Below are 20,581 nucleotides of genomic sequence, written 5' to 3'. Positions count from 1 at the left end.
GTTTTTGAAAGTAGTCACTTTTGCTTACCAAGGCTGCATTTATTTAATAAAAAAAAATATTTAATAATAAAAAAAACACATTTAAAATACATTTTAAATACATTTAAAAATGTAATTTAGTTCTGTGAGGCAAGTCAAGTCTTCAGTGTCACGATTCTTCAGAAATCATTCTTGCTGCTCAATAACATTTCTTTTTCTTATTATTCTAATGTTGAAAACGGTTTTTGCTACTTTTGTACTTTTATTTTTTGTAATACTTTTACTTATTTGTGTCACAAAATATTTGTGGTAAAAAAAGATAAATTAATACTTTTATTCATAAAGGATGCATTAACTTGTTCAAAAGTGACAGTGAATACATTTGTTATGTCACAAAATATTTCTATTTAATAAATGTTTTAAATTTATGTAATACATAAATTGAATAAATGCAAATAAATGCTGTTCATTGAACTTTATATTCATCAAAGAATCCTGAAAAAAAAGCATCACCATTTCCACAAAAATGTTCAGCACAACTGTTTTCAACATTGATAATAGCAATGTTCTTATTATTGTTTCTTGAGCAGCAAATTAGCATAATTTCTTATGGATCACGTGACACTGAAGTAATGATGCAGAAAATTCAGTTTTGCCAACCCAGGAATAAATAACATTTAAAATATATTCATATAGAAAACAGTTCTTTTAAATTCTAATAATATTTCGCAATATTACTGTTTTTACGGTATTTTTAATCAAATAAATGCAGCCTTGGTGAGCATAAGAGACTAATGTTTCCAAACTTTTCTCCCAACTCAATTAAAACTTGCTAAAGATTCTCTGCTTTAATCAAGGCAAAACATAGGCGTCCTGCACCAGCGATTTCAAAAGGCATTTCACTCTTTCTTTTTAAGTCCTCTCTCCCCAGAAATCTAGAAAACAAAGACTTAAACAATTCTTCGCCGCTTTTTGCTGTCAATCACAAACATTCTCTGTTGAACACATGCTGGAAACAACAAAACAGACCAAACAGAGTCGTATTAAAAGTCTTTTATTCTGTTCTGCTCGTAGCACAGCATAGTATAGTCTTCCATGGTCGAGCGGCCCAGCGAGTGGCCCCCCTGGTGAGGCTCCCCTACTGAGAGGAGTATGGCACAAGAACCTAACACAGTGGTACCGGGGGGCACTACCGTCCTGGCACAGAGTGGCATAAAACATAACTGGCTCTGCTCAGCTACATTATCATAAAGTATTACAGAGCAGCGTCGCATGTGTTAGAATTAGTTTTCAGCATAACACACCGCAGCTTGGCAAAGACAGAGCGCACACACATACCGCTTTCAAAGCCAGAACTGTGTGACACGTGGAGACTGCAATGTTTTTTGACGTAGCCAGGTCAAATCTATTACTACGTCAAGATGGACGCTCATAGTGATCCCAGTGTGGAGCCTACAGCTGTTCTCAAAAGTTTCATCACCTCGTCCCAAAACTTTCACCACAGTGACACATACACGCCATTGGTTATTTGCAACATAAATTCATTGTGGTCGGCCATGTTATTCATAAAAACACAGTTGAAAACTGGTCTCTGATGTCAGCTGTTATGAGATGAAAGAGGACAAAGAGACAAAAGAAGATCAATTCAAAGAGAATCAATTTAGTAGATAAACATTATAGAGATATATATGCATGTTATTTGTTGAAATATATAATTTATATCTATATGTATATATTTATTTGCTGCTGTTTGATAAGAGACTTCTCCTTAGAGTAATTAACAAACAAACAAACAAAACATTTACTTTCATAGACACCATCAACACAACAAGACGCATGTCTAGAGAAAGGCCTTTTTAAGATTCTTTGTGGCGGTGGTTCCTAATAAAACATGTGCAATATGCCTGATATTTTATCATTTTAAATGAATAAAATGGGGGGATGGGGCATTATCTTAAGGTCCTTGCTGATTCAGCCCAAATATTTTATCAAAGATGAATTTAATGTGCGCAATGGAACGGAAAGAGAATTGAAAAATATTTTTCGCAGCTAACACATGAAACACATCTTAATTATAAAGTCTGCCAACAGAAGTTGTCTTCAGCTATACTGCTTAGCTGAACAGCTATTTCTCTATTGCTATCTAAACGTCACAAACACATATATGAGGTACATCTATATATAAAGTAATCCAGACACATATATTACACAACAAAGTTGGAGTCAAAAGGATATACATACATAAGCTGCCAAATATTCTAAATATTAATACTACTCTGAAATTCATGACAGTGAGGCAGAGTGTTATGATTCTGGTCAGATTTGACAAGATTTTTTTTACTGCCCTCCTGGTTTCTCCAAACAAAAGTCATCTGTGTTTAAAAAATTAAAACAATCATCACCCATTGTTTCTGGTACTTCATTGTCTATTGACATTACGCTTTACCCCGTTGACAACAAAATATACCCCAATTAATTAGTACTACTTGTAAAAAAGCTCAGCATACAACAAATAAGCTAAATATGGCTCAGATGCAGTTTACAAGCACACACAAAAAACAATTAGCTTGTTGGACTGTGCGTGGTTCCGTGTCAAATATGCAATAACATAAATGTACATACATGTATAAATAACAACATAGTACATACAATGTTTCAAATCAAATTTAAAATAGTCAAACTTTGCTGCTGGCTTGACAAAGCCATGCCTGAAAGTTAATGATTTAGGAATCCATATCATAATTCCATATTTTTCCAGACTCATTTTTTTAGACCATATGTAACATAAATGATTCATACAGCATTATTTTCAGCATTTTGTTTGGTATATAGTAGTCACCTGTAAATATTTTTCCATTGGGTTTTCTCAAAGTGATAACATGTAATGTGCTTACATGATCAGAAGAAACCTAAAACATTTTATAACCTGCATATATTCATCTCTGAAACATCAGTGTGATACTGATCAGCAAACAGCAAAGTACAGTCTGATTTAGATGATGGTTTGCTCCTTTATCTGTTGCTGGTTTGAGTGGCACACACTTATTGGATGGGGTTGTGATGTAGCTTGAACATCATCCGATTTGTTCAGAAAGGTGAGGGGATTTTGAAAAACATCACATAAAATTTGTTCAATACAGTACGCTGGCTTTGCCAAGGCAATATAATTACAAAATTGACCATTAATCTTAAAAGACAATGAAAACTTAAATACTGTATAAACAAAATAAATAGTTGACTCAGACCTGCTGCCAACACGCATTGCCCTTAGCATTATTCACAGTCAATTATAGCGATCACTTAAAAAATGCTAGCTTTTGGCTAATGGTAAACGCAAAATGAAACAAAAGATCTACCTGACTGGTTTGCTAATCAGTCTTTTCCTCACAGTTAACAGAATACTTGATCTGGCTATTTTTATTTTTATTAACATATGTCTAGTAAAAGCACAAAATTGCAGCTCTATTTTGCTCTCATTTGACATGTTTATCCTTGCTGCTAATTCTACAGCGTAAGCAAACTTGCTAAGCAAGTATGGATATTGTGTCCGAAGCTAATAAATGGCAGAGCAGAGCAGCTTGTAAAAAATGTGTAAAAACACAGTGTTAAACTGTAAACAGTGCTCTCCTTCGCTTATCGCTCTCTGAATGATGATGCGTCTTTCATCACTGACAGTTAGCGAGTACAGTGCTGGAGTATGGCTAGCCCTGTCGTCCTGGCACTCACAACATCAACGCTCAAAGCTACCTTAACTGGCTCAGACTAGAAGGTCTCCGCTGAGAAAGGTACGATCTTAAAAGTGTCTTGGTTGCAGCACACCGTGTTGTCATGGCAACATGTACATTCAGTCGAGATGGGAAGGGCTGTCACCGATTATAGGTAGTTGAAACATTGCATGTGCCCTAGTGGTAATACAGCACAGTGCTAATATTCTTAGTTTTAATAACTTAACACAACTGTTTTGAACCAGATCACAAAACATATATATTATATATAATAAAATAACTTTTAAATATAAAATATATGTATTGAATGCTGTTTGTAGTTAATTATGTATTGCTCAAGGGATAAGAATGAAACGTGAGGACCTGTGAAATGGTTTCAACAGAACAGGACTCTACATCAGCTCCACTTAAGTTTGGCATTCAGCTTCAGTAAAACAATACTGTATGTTTTCAGTCATGGCTAACTTACCGTTTCTAAGAATGCAAACACTGACGACAACGCACAGAGTGCTATATGTCAATTTGCAGAAGGTGGAGGTCAAGGAAAATGCTCAGAGAGGAGAAAAATGGATTGCTACTTTTCTTTGTGTATGCTTCCCTTGAGATATTTTGAACAAATATACACAACAACTACATCATGATCCAGAACTCAGAGTAAGAGAGCGAAAAAAAAGATGGATGTGGGGCATTAGGTAGGGGTGTAACGATACGCTCATGTCACGATTTTATACTAAACTCACGATACCATTGCAATATTTTAAGCCAAAATAAAGAAGAGAGTTTTTATGATTACAACTTTATTACAAATTATTATTATTATTATTATTTTATTATTATCAGGACCCACAAATATTCCCCCATTGTATTATTATACATTCAACATTATATAGAGTAGTTTAATGTTGTAATGTCTCTGAAACTTCATAAACGTTACTAATCATACTACTAAAACTAAATGTGATGTATTGATTTAAATTATGTTTACGCTTTCACTTTGAGAAGTGCGGTTCCCCTATATATGCGCTTCAGATGATCAATGCAATCAATCACAGTTCTAATTGCAAGCATGTCAAAATTACAATTCCCAAACTGTAAATGGTTAGTTAATCCAAAAATTGTAATTCTGCATTTACTCTCACTCATGAACGTTGCGCAAGCATTTTAACATCCGTGTTTACTACAGTATGCGCATGGTTGTAAATCTGTTCATCATATAAATCCATTGTGTCTTTTCAGAAGACTTGAATTTGGATTAGAGTCCACTTGATTGATTATTTTTACGATGCCTTTATGGCATTTTTTGGATCTTTTAAGTTTAAGAGGAATGGACTTTAAAATAGAGGGACAGAAATCTCTCAGGTTTCATTAAAAATATCTTCATTTGTGTTTGGAAGTTCAACGAAAATCATATAGGTTTGAAACGACATGAGGGTGAGTACATGATGACAGAATACATTTTGTTGGGTGAATTATACCACATAAATACAGTAAGTTGAGCCTTGGATAAAACTATGTGAATCATATCGTTCACATCGTGATATGTCGTGATATCTCGATATGACAATGCATCGTTACACCCCTAGCGTTAGGTGTTGTATTATGACCTCAGAATCTCCCTTTGAAAAAATCATTCCTGAGCCATCGAGCAGCAAAAAAACTAAAATCACATTTACCCACATGATCGACACGCCACCTTAAAGCCCCCAAAAAGTTAAGAGAAGCAAAGCCAATTCCATATGAACAGCCTTGCTAACATCAACAAGATCTGTCAGCATGGCAGTATTCCATTCCTACACAAGAAAAGGGAAAGGGCTACAATTTATGTGACATCCCAATCCAGGTTTGTCTCTAAGGAGCATTAGAGCTTTGTGCAAGAGGAGGGTGCCAGCGAAAACAACCCAACTCGACTGCTGTGAACAGTTAACAGTTTGTGGCAGGAGCAGGTGACTTGATCACCCCTGGGGCTATTTGCTGATGTTCCTCATTTAATTATGTTCATCAAACCTCACTCTCCACACTGGAGAATTGGGCAGAGCCTCGACGGGAGCATAGGCTCTTGGTTTTGAGGGGAAGATGTGGGGACTGATACCTTTGGGGTTGGGGAACTGACCGCAGTTTCTGGTATTGGAGCTTAGCACTAGAGGAGGACAAAGAGGAGGGCTGTGGGGCACCAGGTGTAGATGAGACAACTGAAGGGGAGGAAACTGAGGAGGAGGAGGTAGGTGGTGGTACATGTATATGGTGAGAGGAAGAGGGTGGTGCTGGGAGTGCAGGGACCATTGGAGAGGGTAAAGAAGGTGGTAGACTTTGAGGAGGGGATGGCGGTTGTCGGGACCGGTCTGAGCGCTGTGGTCTTTGTGCATTGATGTTGGATTGGCTTCCAGATTTTGCCTGGCTCTGAGCCCGATCTGGTTTGGATGATTGCCGTTTGGGCCTTACGCTGCTGCTGAAACTGTGGCAGTGGGGGAGTAGTTCCTCCTGACTCCTAGAAGTCACACGATTCCATTTGGAGTGAGTGCTGGCAGAGTGATGGGGCGACTGGCAGGAACAGGATGTATGGCCTCGACTCTTCTCTTGAGACCTGCTTTTAGATTTCTTTTCAGTCTTGACTGGTAATTTATCTACAGACCAGTATCTTCGAGGTGGTGGGGGAGTCAATGGAGTTGGAGGACACTGGTTTGATCCTAAGCCTCCTGATCCCCATCCTGTTCCTGCACCGAACCCCAAGCTACTTTCTCTGCCAGCCAATCCCAAAAAGGAGTCATCTCTACTGTTTATACTGCTTCCTCTTTCTCTGGCAGGGTATGTGCCAAAGAACCATCCTCCTCCTCCAATGCCTCCAACTGCCCTTCCTTCGTGACCCTCCCAGTATCTCTCAAACTTACCAAACTCTCCAGAGGAACCTTCATCATCTGTGTATATCTCAACAGTTTTTTCTCTGTCCCTTTCGGACTCTGAGTTCATTCCTCTGCTTTCTCGCCGTCTCCCCTGTTCTTCTGGCCTACTTCTTTCCACTTCAGACTCTTCATCTTCTTCCTCAGATTCCCATTCGTGAAACGACAGGCCTTCTCTCGAGCAAGGCTTACCTCTACAGTGATTTTCCAAAAGGGGCCGACTCTCTACAGCTCTTCCATGCTCATCTCTCTCAGCTCCTACAGACTTTCGTCTTTTAGAGGTGATGGGAAGTAGGGGTACAAAAGGCGATGGAGACTCTGAAGTTGGGTTCCCACTACCCCAAAATTTGACGGTTGAAGAAGGTTTGTTTGAGGTGGAAAAATGCTTGTTGTTGGACCTTGGCCTAGAGTGGCGAAGGGATTTTGGGCTTCTGTGATGCCTTTCCTTTCCCCTACTGCCTTCTTCATTATCTCCTCCTTGATCATCCCTATCTCTTTTTACTCCATCTCTGATATTATCCCACTCATAACTCTTGGTAGAGCTTTCACTCTTTTTTCGGAAAGAGCTCCGCCTCAGTGCAGGATAGGAATAACATTCCTGTCCTATTCCTTTTTCAAAAACATCTTTCCTGTCCACATCTACTTCCTCTTGTTCAGGTCGCTTTTCCCTCTCTCTTCTTCTGGATTTCTCCTCTTTTTTCTTTTTCTTTTTCACTTTACGTCTTTTACGCTCCCTTTCTCTTTCACGCTCTTCTCTCTTCTTTTTCTTTCTACCCTTCTTCCTCCTCTTTCTCTCCCTTTCCCTTTCTTTGTGATGCCGTTTCTCCTCCTTAACGTTTCTATCTCCAACTGCTCTTCTACCTTTTTCTTTCTCCCCCCAAGACGCCCACCACTCTTGAAGCTGTGCAAGCTGACTGCCTGCTCTATCGCTCACCTGCGCCCTTTGTGGGCAAGGTTTACGGGGTGGTATAGGTGGAGGTGGGGGACTGCTGGGCAGGGATCGAGAAGACATACGAGAACGACTTTTTCTCCTCCCCAAAAGCAAGCTTGATTCCTCTGTAAGCTCATCGGTGTCGTAGTCCTCATACATGTCTTGAACATCTGCTCGGTATCTGAAGCTCTGTGATGATGTGTACGATGATGAAGAGGAGGGAGAATTGGATCGGGAGACTGACTCTGTAGAAGAGGATGAACTGGAGGTGCTGGAGCTGCTGGAGGAAGTGGATGTGTAACATATAGATGGAGAAGGCGAGGGCGGAGTTTGTGTTGGGGAAGAGAGGGGCACCGGTATAGGCAGGGGAAGGGGAGGAGGACGACGTCCTCTTCTTCCCCCAGCATCCCTCATTCCATATCTGCCGCCACCTCTTCTTCCGAGTGGAAGGATGTTTTCGTACAGTGGCCCTGAGCCCTTCCTTTTTGAGAAGCTGCTTCTCCTCCAGATAGATTGATGGGGTGGAGAAGGATGTGGCAAAGCAGGGTTAATTGGCAAGTGTCCAGAAGCTTGACCTTTCGGAGGTAACCGTGGATTTCCAGAGGATTTTGTCCCTCGATGCTTAGTTTTTGGAGTTTGAGTGCCCATGTTTTGAGGCTCTGCAGATACCCCTAAGCCCTCTGGATCAATTGGCCCATAGTATCTCTTGTACTCATCCAGACCCCCGTCCCCTCCAGTTATTCCTGCACCCCAGTGAGGGGGCATGCCTTGGAATTGTGTTAAGTCTGTAATCCCACTGCTCACACCACCGGGCTTCTCAGGGCCCACCTTTGGACGTGTCCACCGATCTACCACAGCTAATCGGCGATCATGGCGTGGTAGGAAAGTAGAGCAAGGCATAGGTGCTCCAAGAATGGGACTGTTCGATGGCCCTAGAGCCATTCCAGAATGTCCACCTGACGGAGGAGAGCCGGGAAGAAGAGTATTGTATAATGGTGGTGGCTGCTGGTGGTGTTGCTTTTGTTGTTGCTGCTGTTGTTGTGCCTTAGTGATAGTGGGATTGGCCATTGCTGTAGAGATCACATGAGGTGGCGGAGGAGGAGGAACTGTGGAAACATGATGATATTGAGGAAGTGTGCTTTGGGAACATCCATGATCTCTTTCATCCTCAAAATTGCAACAGCTGTACATTCCCTGTAAGAAATAACAAGCAAAATATTTATTTAGCAAACAGTTCAGGATATCATAATATTCCCCTTGGTGACATACAAACAGATTTAGATGCTTGGAAAATGTCTCTGTAAAGATGTGATACATTACCATAATAATGAAATTGTAAAGCTCCCAGTGCTTTGATGATGCAAGAGTACACACTGTAAGCTCAGCTAACCTTTCTCTGAGGTAATGGCAGTGCTGACCTCACTCTTTGAGTGTTCAATCTAACCTAAACTGCCTGACATTTCTCTCAAAGAAAGTCTGTTTGGGAATTTAAGGTTCTTCTCATTCTTTCCATAATGTAAACAACGACACACATTGATAATACATAATGAATAAATAATCCATCTTCTGTCATCTTCCTCTGTTATTCATTACTATGAGAGAAGTTAGGGGCTTTCATAAAATCCCTCTCTGTGTGCAGTGGAAATGCTGGATATGCCATCACATTTCAGAAATGACAGGAATTAAAGGAGTGTGCTGCAAAGTTCCCTTCTAAGGATTTAACACCAGATTACTGCGTGTCAGTCTTTGTTCTTGTTGCAAGTAACAAGAATTGCAAAAAGGGTAATCTTGACTCTTACTTGCAAAGCAATTATAATCATTTCCGTTTTGTTTAGGTTCATTTTTACATTTCCTGGGCTACTGATTTTAGTTTGCAGAGCTGGAATGAAGTCATAATTATGGCACAATTATTGTTTCTTAGTGTATTTTATTACCTTTTCTCTAATATCAACAGAGTTTCATAAGAAATATTCATTAATACATTTATTAGTGCATCCGATTAATTAAATATGTTTAACACCATTTTAAGCACCATTAACACATTTATTCAATTTGATATTAAAATGAATGTTCTTTGTCATTTAAAAATATAATAATAATAATAATAATAATAATAATAATAATAGGAATAATTCAGAACTGATGAAACAGTTTGAAAAGTCTCTCACTCTTACACAGAGACACACTCCTCTACATGAGCACCTGTTTATCAGCAGCCTAAATTACTAAGAAAACCATTCTACTACAAATTATTTATTTATAAATCAAACCCAGATGGGACGTTTAATAAAAGTAATTTGCAGCCTTTATATAATGAAATTGAATAATCATTGAAGCTCAAAAAGTGAGACACCATCATTCATAAAAATGTTAATGCAATCACCAGCGGAGGACTGTGGGTCAGTGGTTGAAAAAAAAAAAGCATATATATTCTGAGTGCCATTAACACAAATTGAAGAACAATAAGTACCCTATATTATTAACTTTCCTTAAAAATGAACTGAATGCATTAACATTTTAACAAAATGAATTCAAAGACATAATATTTCTATATTATTAGGGTCACTCACCCGACTGAAAGCCAGTAGGAAGTCAAGTCCTCCTGAGCGGCCCATACAGTGGCGAAGCTTCCAATAGACAAGATGCTCCCATGCAAACACCAGCAGACTTAGGCCCATGGCAACCAGAAGCATATAGAAGACTCCTGCCATGTTGTCTATGTCTAGTTTGGAACTCATCACCTCAATCTTATCATTATGGCAGATCCCAGACAACCAGAGTCGTTCAAGCATGTCAATCTCATCTGAAATTAATGAAAAGATGGGCACAATGACAGGAGATAAGAAGCACGAAAGATAAGCAGTCCTTCAAACAGACAGATGGACAGAAGGTACACAATTGAAAAAAAGTAAAAAAAAAAAGTAAAAGAGTACTAGAAACTAACCGTATTGTTGGGAAAAGTGAGTCTTTAATTCAAATCTCCTGACAGTGGAGATCTTGGTTTAGCTTCGATTATTATTACACTATGTTCACAAAAAGGTGAAAATGGAAAAGAAAAAAAGAGAGCAAAAGAATCATGAAAGGCAAGGAGGAGGAAAGAGAGAGGCAGAGAAAGAGAGACTGGAGGATAATAACAGCTTTGATGGAGGTCTGAAATGGCCTGGTTTTGAGGCTCTTGTGATAAGACAGGCCCAGAGTAGTTTGGAGATGAAAGCTCTAGACTGATGGGCCTACCTCCCAACAATAGCCATTAGTGCATTTATCAGAGTGAAAATGTCACTGTGGAAAAAATAAAGGAATGACAAGATCATGTTTCTGGGAGAAAAAAGAAAGAAAACGACATGCATTTAGATGTAGGATTTATATCGGGGATTATTCCTTCACTCCAAAGGAGGGAAAGAGATAAGACTAAATCCTTTTTTCATATGAAACAAAACAAAAACATAACTGCATTGACCCATGGGTTAATAATGTGTTTCAATTCATGATAATATGGCCTTGAACTATGGCTTAGGTAATGGGAAATTTAATCACACGAACTGAAATCATAATATTTTTCATTATATTTATTTATTCAAACAAGCAAAAACCAGCCCTAATGAGAATTCCAATCCAAATTGGAACGCGTCAAAATTAAAAATCGAGGCGTTCGACTACCGCACCGTTTACTGAAGTGACCCTTTGGCTATTCATAATTGTGTTCATTTGCTGTGACACTTTTTCTAATTTCATTTATCATATTTCAATGAGACTTCCAGCTCCCTTTCACATTTAGTGTTTAATCAGTATGGGGAAACTCACTAGGTTCCTCATCAAAGAGCCTCATCAAAGCAAAAAACAAGTAATGCTGGAGAAAAGCATGTGCATGTATGCATATGAGAGATGGGGAGAGGGGGAGACACCCCAGAAAATCAGAATAACAAGTGTAACACCACTAAAAAAAAAACTAAAAAAAGAATAAAAAAAAAAAACACATATCTTGCTAAGTCACTATGTAAACAAACAATAAGAATATTTGTTTGTCAGGGGTGAAAATCAGGGGTTTGAGACTGAGTATTACCACTACAACTTCCTTTAGAAATTCTCTTACCATCTCCAACTAGCTGCAGCAGGGCAAGATCTAGCGGCCGCTTCCAGCGGGAATTCTTGTGTAAGGCAATGCCATATCCTGTTGTAGCGAACACTTTACCAGAGCCGATGGTCATTACTTTGCAGCCCTCGTCTTTACGAGCCATGTAATTCAGGACAGCCGCATCATATATGAATGCATCCAGTTTGCTGGAGAGAGAAAAAGGAAAATTTGAAACAAAACAACAAGACATACGGAAATCACTTTAAGAGACTAATTATCACTTTATTGATTGTTACATGTAAAGACAAAAACATTGATGATCTTTAGGGAAATCCCATTCCGAAACTAAATCGTTTGTAATGGGTAATTAGTGAAGCCAATCAAGCACCAATCACCTACACAATGCATTTGTTGGCTTAACAGCACTGAAAATCCTATTTAGGACTTGGATTTGTTTTTTTGTATTGCTACTGGCACCTGCCTTAAAAGACCCATGGATTTCCATTATTTTTCTATTACCTTTCTATGAGTTGGAATAGGCTACTGTATAATGTTTTATTTTATTTTATTTTTTTATAATTGTATAGAGATTTTACTCAAAATATCTCAGAGCAGAGAATAACTATAAAGAAAACTTCCACTACCACTCAAAAGTTTTATTTTTTATTTTCTATTTATGCAATGAATACTTTTATTCAGCAAGGATGTATTAAATTGATTAATTGAGCAGCAAACTGGTTTCAACACTTATAATAATAAGAAATGTTTCTAGACTATCAAATCAGCATATTCGAATGATTTCTGAAGGATTGCGTGATGCTGAAGACGAGTAATAAAATACTGCTAAAAATTCAGTATTAAACACATTAAAAAAATTAAAAGGTGAAGAAAAGGAAATGATAAGCTCCTAGGGAAGCATGAATAAGCCTAAAGTAAAGAGCTACTTCATCCATGAATACTCTTTTTTTTTATATATACAGGCGGATAATCAAATACCTCAAGAGTTTTCTGAGACACGTTTTGTTACTTTGCCATAAATGTGATAATTTATGCGCACAAGCACTTTGCAGAATAGCACCAAAGAACGTTGTTATTGTCTGGCTGTGCGCCTCGCTGAAATGAGCAGCGCATAATAGGACGACTAATTTGTGGAGACACTGGTCTTCAAATAAAAAAATCCCACCTAAAATTGGGACCAGATTGGCAGGCTGCAAGTATCCCACGATATCTGAGCTGTGGCTGTGCTGTGTTACACAAATACATATTTCTTCCACAGTTTGTAATGTAATGCTCGGTATCATGTGTCATTTGTGCAATTATTTTTCTAAGCAATCAGACTAAAAACGTCCACCTTGCTGCATGATAAAACAGGCAAAAAAGGGGACATCTGCATCTACAGGCACCACTTGCGTTCTTAAAATAATGCAACAATCCTCTTTAATCTTATTACTGCATATTCACAGTGCTAAATAATTTAGCAGGTGAGTCTATTACAGTCAAGACATAAAAGAAAGTTGCAAAAGTCAAGGAAGCATTGTGCCTTATCAGAGTCAGGTGCACTGGAATGCCTCTTTTCTTTGATCGTATTTTCCCCACCTTGTAACATGCCAACGTCTTTGCAGCAAAAACCCAAATTGACAGCTTATTACTGGGTACTCTTCAAACTCCTGCTAAGAACACCTTGAGGTTATTAACAAGCTCAACTTGGCCCTCTAAGACCAACAAGCGCCGCATTAGCATTCAAGGTGGAAGCTTTTGTCAGAAGTGTTGAATCCAACAAAACAGAGCCCTTGGGGGAAAATGAGTCACACATTTCAGTAAGGGTGAAACCAAACGAACAGAACACACACAGACAGGTGTTTGATAGTGCAGAATACTACCCCACAGTGCAACACTGAAATAGGTAGGCTACTGAGGTAAACAAGTGCCTTTGAGAATCAGCTGGCACCTAGATGGTGGCCTGGCTGGCAGGCCTGCCTTGAATTGCGCGGCTTGAAAGTGAAAGACTCACTCTGCAGGCTGCAACTATTATACAAACCAAGTGCTGATGAACGACAGATGAAATCTTCACGAGAAATTGCAAAGGTGTATATTCTAGCCTGCAAGCATAACCTTTTATTGAAATGGGACGCATATTCACGCCCTTTGTATGCATAATGCAGGGACTTGAGCTTTAAGACGCCTACACACACACACACACACTCGAGCAGACAGGTCCAAGGGCAGTGAGGCCGTGTTGATACTACACAACTATTTAATAATTGTGGAACTATCATGGCATCTTATGATGCGGAGCAGCAAATTAATAATGCACAAGTGCAGAATTGCTTCTTTAAATGAATAAACACAACCAGAAGAAAATCGAATGACGTCAAATTTTCTTTGTATAACAAAGTCTGGCAAAGCTTTATTAAAAAGTTTTGTTTCCTAAACTAGCATCATGCAGAGTGGTGTCAACTGACTCGACATATTAAAGCACCGTTACAGGAGAACTAGAATACCACCAATGCATCTACACTAAGGCTGCCACAACTGTGGTCACTCTCAATATGACACTAATAAAACACATTCTGCTACTATAAAGGTAATCTTGTGTAGCCAGAACTTCAGGCTGATGGCAGAAGGTCCGAAGAGTGCAGCTTTCATTGGCCAAGGAACGCTTAGAGACCGGCTGATGGGCATGTAAAGCAACCAATAACAGTTCGTTTTGTTCATGTTTAGGGGCGTGAAAATGTATGTTGTGGTCCCTACAATAACTGACCGGTGAGTAAAATTCTTGGATGTATTTTAAAGAGTCTATGCCGCGAACTTCACATACTTTTGAAAATCCAGTATTTAGTTGACCCTGATAAGTACTCATTGTCACAGTTGTAAACACAACGGCTTTCCTCCATGAGGGGGTTTGGCGACCCGGCGGGTTTGTTTAAAGAATGCGACACTCCCAGAAATCCTGTAGAATTCAACCAATCAGATGACAGCTTTGAAACTCCTGAAGTGTTTCCAATTTTGAATCTAAAGGTAATGACACTACCTGCTATATTTGCATTTCCTGAAGGAAGTATCGGTGTTTGCAAAGCAGAAAAAGACCATTGTTATACATCAGTGCTGAGAGAGAGCACATTATTTAAAATAAGTAGTTATCTAACAAAAAAACTAACAAAATACATTTTTATATAACCCTCCCTCCCTTTTATTTCTAGTTATTTGTTATTTTATTTATTTACTTATTTAATACTGAATATTTGATATTCAAATAATATTACTTTAATAACTATTAGGAATTATGTGTCATTACATGAGTTTGATATAAATATGTGAATGTTAAATTTGTATTAATATTTATTTATTGTTTTTGGTCTTTTCCCCCTTAAAGGTATAGCGGAGGATGTTTTACTTCCTGGTGGGTAACCTATACTATTGGTCCTCCTAATTGTCAATCATTCTGGTGAATCAATCAAACTTTTCAAAAAGTGGAGAGGGCGGGTCTTATCTAAAATTTGGAAAGATCCTCCGCTATACCTTTAAATCATATGTAAAAGTGTCTAACTATGTACTTTTTGGTTATTGTTCTAATCATGTGTTTTTTAGGCTATGTGTTGGTGGGTATTATCACAAAAGAAAAAAAGTAGAAGGAAAAATAAGGAATATTTATTGGGGGAAAATATGATGTCTTTAAAGGAACTGTCAATTTGTATAATTGTGTTAAATGTAATTATTTATTTTTAATTTTGTGATTTTAACTTCTGCTTTAAAAAGCTTTTTTTTAGATTGTGTTCTAATGTTCTTCTAATAATCATAAACATGTACTACAGCTGCCAAACAAAACCAGAGAGAAATGTATTCATAAATCTTTAAAACAATCTAATTAAATCTTGGGCACAAAAGCCAGTAAAAAAAGAAAACCTGTAGTATATATATTGTATCTATCTATATCTATATCTATATCTATATATATATTGTCTAATTTATCATTGTAGCCTTATTTAAGTTGATTTTCTGTATACTGTGTATTTATTTTTGGACTAATAATGGTTAATAAAGTCCAATAATGGTATGAGAGAGTGTCAGTGGTAATATCATTGTTTGTTTGTTTGTTTGTTTGTTGATACTTTATTGATCCTTTGCAGGAAATGATATTTTCACGGCAGCTTTAACACTCAGAAAAAAAACAACACCACATTTAACAGAACAAATTACCTCTAACCAATCTACAGTTAAACAACAAATAATAATAATAATAATAATAATAATAATAATACCTATATAGAATATTCAGTAACAAATGCATATTCAGTACAGATATTCAGTAACAAAAATGAATATAGAATATTCAGTAACACATGAATATTCATAACACATTCAACATTCTGATGGCCGCTGGTACAAAGGACTTCCTGGTACGTTCAGACTTGCACTTTGGTGCAATCAATCTATGGCTGAAGGTGCTCTTGTTGATCACCCCAAGAGCATGGATTGGATGTGAGGAATTGTCAGTCAGTGTTAGAGGATCTGTGTAACAGCTGAGGCTTAGCCTGACAGTTAGCCTGCCCTGGACCAGGCTAGTTTCCCAGCATAAGTTGCCAGGGTAACTGAGTTTGAACTATTTTAAGTTTGCTTTATGAAACAGAATCCACCGACAATAAGTCTGACTAACCAAAATAAGCCTGGCTTGTATTCTAATCTTGTTTTATGGAACAACCCTCGGGTTACTAAATATTCCAAAACAAACTAGATTAAATATTTTAAATAGCTATTAGCTGCTGTAACATGCAACTGTAACATACTGTATGTCAGTGAAAGTAAACTTGAAGATTTTAAACTTTACATTTTGTATAAACTATTACATTTATAACAACCAAAAATACATTAAATTTAAATAGTGTTTGGGGCTGGGTCAGTAAGATTTTTTTTTTATTATTTGAAAGAAATTTCGGTAACACTTTATTTTACAGTGCCCTTGTTACATATGTTACATGTACTTACCATAGTAATAACAGTAAATTATGCATAATTACATGCAACTAACCCTCAACCAAATCCTAATCCTACCCTAACCCTATAGTAAGTACATGTAGTTAATTAATTTTACTCAGTACTTAAATGTATAATTACACTATAACAATGACACCTTAAAATAAAGTGAAGCCGAAATTTCTTATGCTCACTAAGGCTACATTTATTTGACAAAAAATTTTTATAGATAATAAATAAAAAGTAGTTTTCTATTTCAATATATTTTAAAATGTAATTTATTCCTGTGATTGCAAAGCATTATTCTACTAAAAGAGCAGCATTTATTTGAAAGAGAATTCTTTTAATTAAAGAGAAAGACTTTAAAAGTCTTCACAGTTAATTTTGAATGATTTAATGCATTTTTGCTGAATAAAAGGATTACTTTCTTTAAAAAAAACCTAACTGACTCCAAACTTTTGAACGGTAGTGTAACTAGTTACTGCACCGTTATAACAAATTGCTTGTGATGTTCCTCACTTGTAAGTCACTTGGGATAAAAGCATCTGCAACATGAATAAATTTAATATATAAATAAATGAAATGAAAACGTAAATAAAATAAATGAAGTTTGACTGGAGTAAGCGAGAGATATCAAAAACATGCTCGCCCTGCAAGAACTGTAACAAATCAAGTTAAATAAGTAGTATCCTGTGGTGATAGTAATGCCTGCTGAATGTTTGGTCCTTCCAGTGACATAGCACCAAGGATGAAAGTCAATCTTCACACCCTCCTTGGAAATAGAGATTGAAGCTTCAGGATTGAAGCTAGAGTTTGGAAGATTTTTTTATTTGTCAAGCTGGCCATGTAAAACGCTCATTATAGATACAGTTTATGCACATGGATTAACCTATAGATTCTTCCGAGAGTGTGTGTACACCTTTGAACCTGGATCACCCAATCAGATTTTAGAGTCATTCGTATCATTTTTATATTGTCTTTAACACTGGTCGTCATTCACTCACCCGGTTTTAAGGTTGTCGATGGCTTCTTCCACTCCTCTCTGATTGTTCCGCACCATGTACTGATGCATGTTGGGGTAATTGCTCCGTATATTCTCTTCCGTACTCCCGTTTGGGACAGTGCCGAATCGTAAGGGAGGATACTGATCTGTGGGATGTTGAAACTGAAAACGACAGTGGGAGATACTTCATTAGGTTTCTGAAATATGAGATTACAGTTTAGGCCTCTGAGTTTGTTAATTAATCATTTGGCTAACAATGATGGGAAACCCAAGGGGTGGGGGGTGGGGGGGTCTAATGGGGGTTTAAAAGAATGAAAATCAAATCATTGCTTTATGTGATTATAGGCCGATGATTTATTTGCATAATTTGGCCCCAACTCCTCCACACAAACAAATGTCTGGTTCACATTCAAATGAGACCAGTTTCAAAAGATTAACAGTGTGTGACCATATTACAGTGATGTCAGTTATTGTTATAAATCACAATTTCAGTTTATATAAAAAATTCACAGCTCAGTTTAGTACACTTTAGGTCCAGTAAATAGGGATGCACCAATATTAAAATTGTGACCAATACCAAAATCCCTTTAGGCAAGTTATTTCACTCGGCGGCCATCTTTGAAATGCCTCTCGGACAGCTATTTCAGTCATGCAAGTGCAGCTCCTATCTCTTTGAAATATCTTTATCTCATCAAATTCTCCAAAGCTGTTCAACCAAGCTTACAAATATATTTAAGAATTTGAAATCACCAATGAAATCTGAGAACAACGGTCTCATTCTCAAATAGCGTAAAAAAAAAGCTTATTTTTCAGGCCGGACCAGCCAATGCGCACGTGCAGTCCTAAGCATGCGTCTCAGAACACTGACTGTTCTATAGCAACCGGAGCTTCTAACGGCAGCTGCAGTGACTATCAATCAGCGATTGGCTGTTTTATTTAGAAGGCGGGACTTGTTGCACCATATTGTGCGTTGCACTTTCTATAATAATTTATAATTTAATGCTAAGTAAACAAATCTCTTTGGTGGAAAGAGTATTTTTACTTTCAATTGACTATAGAAATGTGATGTGTAAATATTTTTTTTTAAGTTGAGCTAAAGTAAACCGATAACTTGTAACAACTTGTAATTTTTTTACTTTGATCCAACGACTCTTTTTTCAGTGTACCATTCATAGCAATATGACGTATGAAGAAATATGAAGTCCATGCTTATCATGAATTATAGCTCCATTTATACTTATTTATAAGTAATACTATTTTATAAATATATTTATAAAGACTCATTAAGACCTATACTGCATTATAAGAACAGTTAGTTACATTTATATAATTTTTATAATAACGTATAAGTCGCATAGATGCATTTTTAATGCGCATGCTTATAATCCATTATACACTGATTTATAAGTATTAATTAGTCATATGGATCCATGAATTTATTTATAAAGATTCAACCTGCATTGCTTTAATGTTATTATATTATGGTTATTGGTTACAATGACTTTTTAATATTATTAATTATTAATTATTTCTGTCAAATAAGTGAGATATTGTTATCAATAGCAGTGATCTTATAAACACTTATTGTAAGTGATAATACAGTTACTAACCTCTATAAATGCATCATTGATGGCTTTAAATAAAGTGAAAACATAGGATGCAATTTTCCTAAAGCAAATGTTAAGAAATCATGAAGATGTGTAAATGTAACTAATGAACAATAATTCCTGTAATAAAATAATGAAAAAAACAACAACACAAAAATCATTAATACAAATAATTGGGAAATAAATCATCTTTTTTAATGTTACATACTAGCAAAACACTGCAACAATATTTTTTAAAGTATAATTCCAAACTGCTTTAAGCAATACTATGCATATGGCTGACATATAGATTTTAACAAATCAAAATTGCCATTCATGACCTCTAATGCAAATAATAGCCATTAAAGACATAATTGATAACTAATTGGTACAGCAAACAAGTGTCTCTGGAACTATTTTATATTTGATCATTTATAAATCAGTGTATAATGGATTATGAGCATGCAAATGAAAAAAGCAAATGCATGACTTAAGTAATTATAAAAATAATATAAATGAAAGTATAACTGTTCTTATAAAGCAGTATAGGTCTTAATGAGTCTTTATAAATATATTTATAGAATAGTAATACTTAAGTATAAATGGGGTATATCAATAATTATAAGCATTGGGCTTCATAGAAAATGTTACCAACTGTTTTAACTGAAATAAAGTTGAAATAAAATCAAATATAAATTATAAATGACAAAAAATAAAAGGGTTAACGAAAATTAGAAATGTTGAGTTGGCAACTAAATGAAATAAGTTTAAGTACTAAAATTACTAAAACTGAAAATATACAAATAAGTTAATTTAATAAGTTAATAAATACTGTAGTATATAAATAATACTAAAATTAAACTGCTGATAACTGATAAATATTTGATTTATACCCTGCATTGTTAAAACCAAACAATGTTGTTGTTTTTTTTTTAAATTAGGCATCACAATATTATGCATTACCATAATCTATAAATATAAATTAGTGCTAAATGGTAATCTAAACCTTAAAAAAGGGAGAAACAATTAAATATTCAATAGTGGTAGACACATTATGATGATTATAAATGATAAATACGTATACAATTATACACTGAAAACACCTCAATATAACAATTATCTTATTTGCAAACAATATGTATTATTACACAAATAAAAAACATATCTAATCATAATTATTCCCCCGGTTTCACAGACAAGGCTTAAGCCTAGTCTCAGACTAAAATGCATGTTTGAACTGTTGTAACTAAAAGCAATTTTCCCTGGCATATCTTAAAATATGTCAGTGCCATTGTTTTGTCTCAAGATATACACCAGTAATGTTTTTTTTTCTAAGGAACGTTTATAAAGCTACTTAATTGTTCTAATTGAACTATGGTCTAATCCTGGCTTAATCTAAGTCGTCTGTGAAACCAGGCCA

The 20,581-nt window shown here is 36.4% G+C and overlaps 2 protein-coding genes across 2 annotated transcripts in view; one reads left to right on the top strand and one right to left on the bottom strand.

Annotated features, from left to right (window-relative positions):
• The window catches only part of LOC309510844 (uncharacterized protein), a 208,275-nt gene that overhangs the window by 101,782 nt on the left and 85,912 nt on the right, over window positions 1–20,581 (top strand). The window lies entirely within an intron of this gene.
• The window catches only part of grin2da (glutamate receptor, ionotropic, N-methyl D-aspartate 2D, a), a 79,939-nt gene continuing 64,600 nt past the window's right edge, over window positions 5,243–20,581 (bottom strand). The window contains exons 11-14 of the mRNA XM_082185731.1: window positions 17,577–17,737; window positions 11,620–11,807; window positions 10,100–10,332; window positions 5,243–8,723 (exon numbers count right to left, since the gene is read on the bottom strand). Coding sequence (XP_082041857.1) covers window positions 5,703–8,723; window positions 10,100–10,332; window positions 11,620–11,807; window positions 17,577–17,737 — 3,603 coding nt within the window. The 3' untranslated portion in view covers window positions 5,243–5,702. The remainder of the gene's footprint in view (window positions 8,724–10,099; window positions 10,333–11,619; window positions 11,808–17,576; window positions 17,738–20,581) is intronic.

The sequence above is a fragment of the Leuciscus leuciscus genome (assembly GCF_965113295.1).
Source record: "Leuciscus leuciscus genome assembly, chromosome: 12".
NCBI lineage: Eukaryota > Metazoa > Chordata > Actinopteri > Cypriniformes > Leuciscidae > Leuciscus > Leuciscus leuciscus.
The sequence above is the reverse complement of the archived record's forward strand: the minus strand, read 5'-3'. Positions and strand labels throughout refer to the sequence as shown.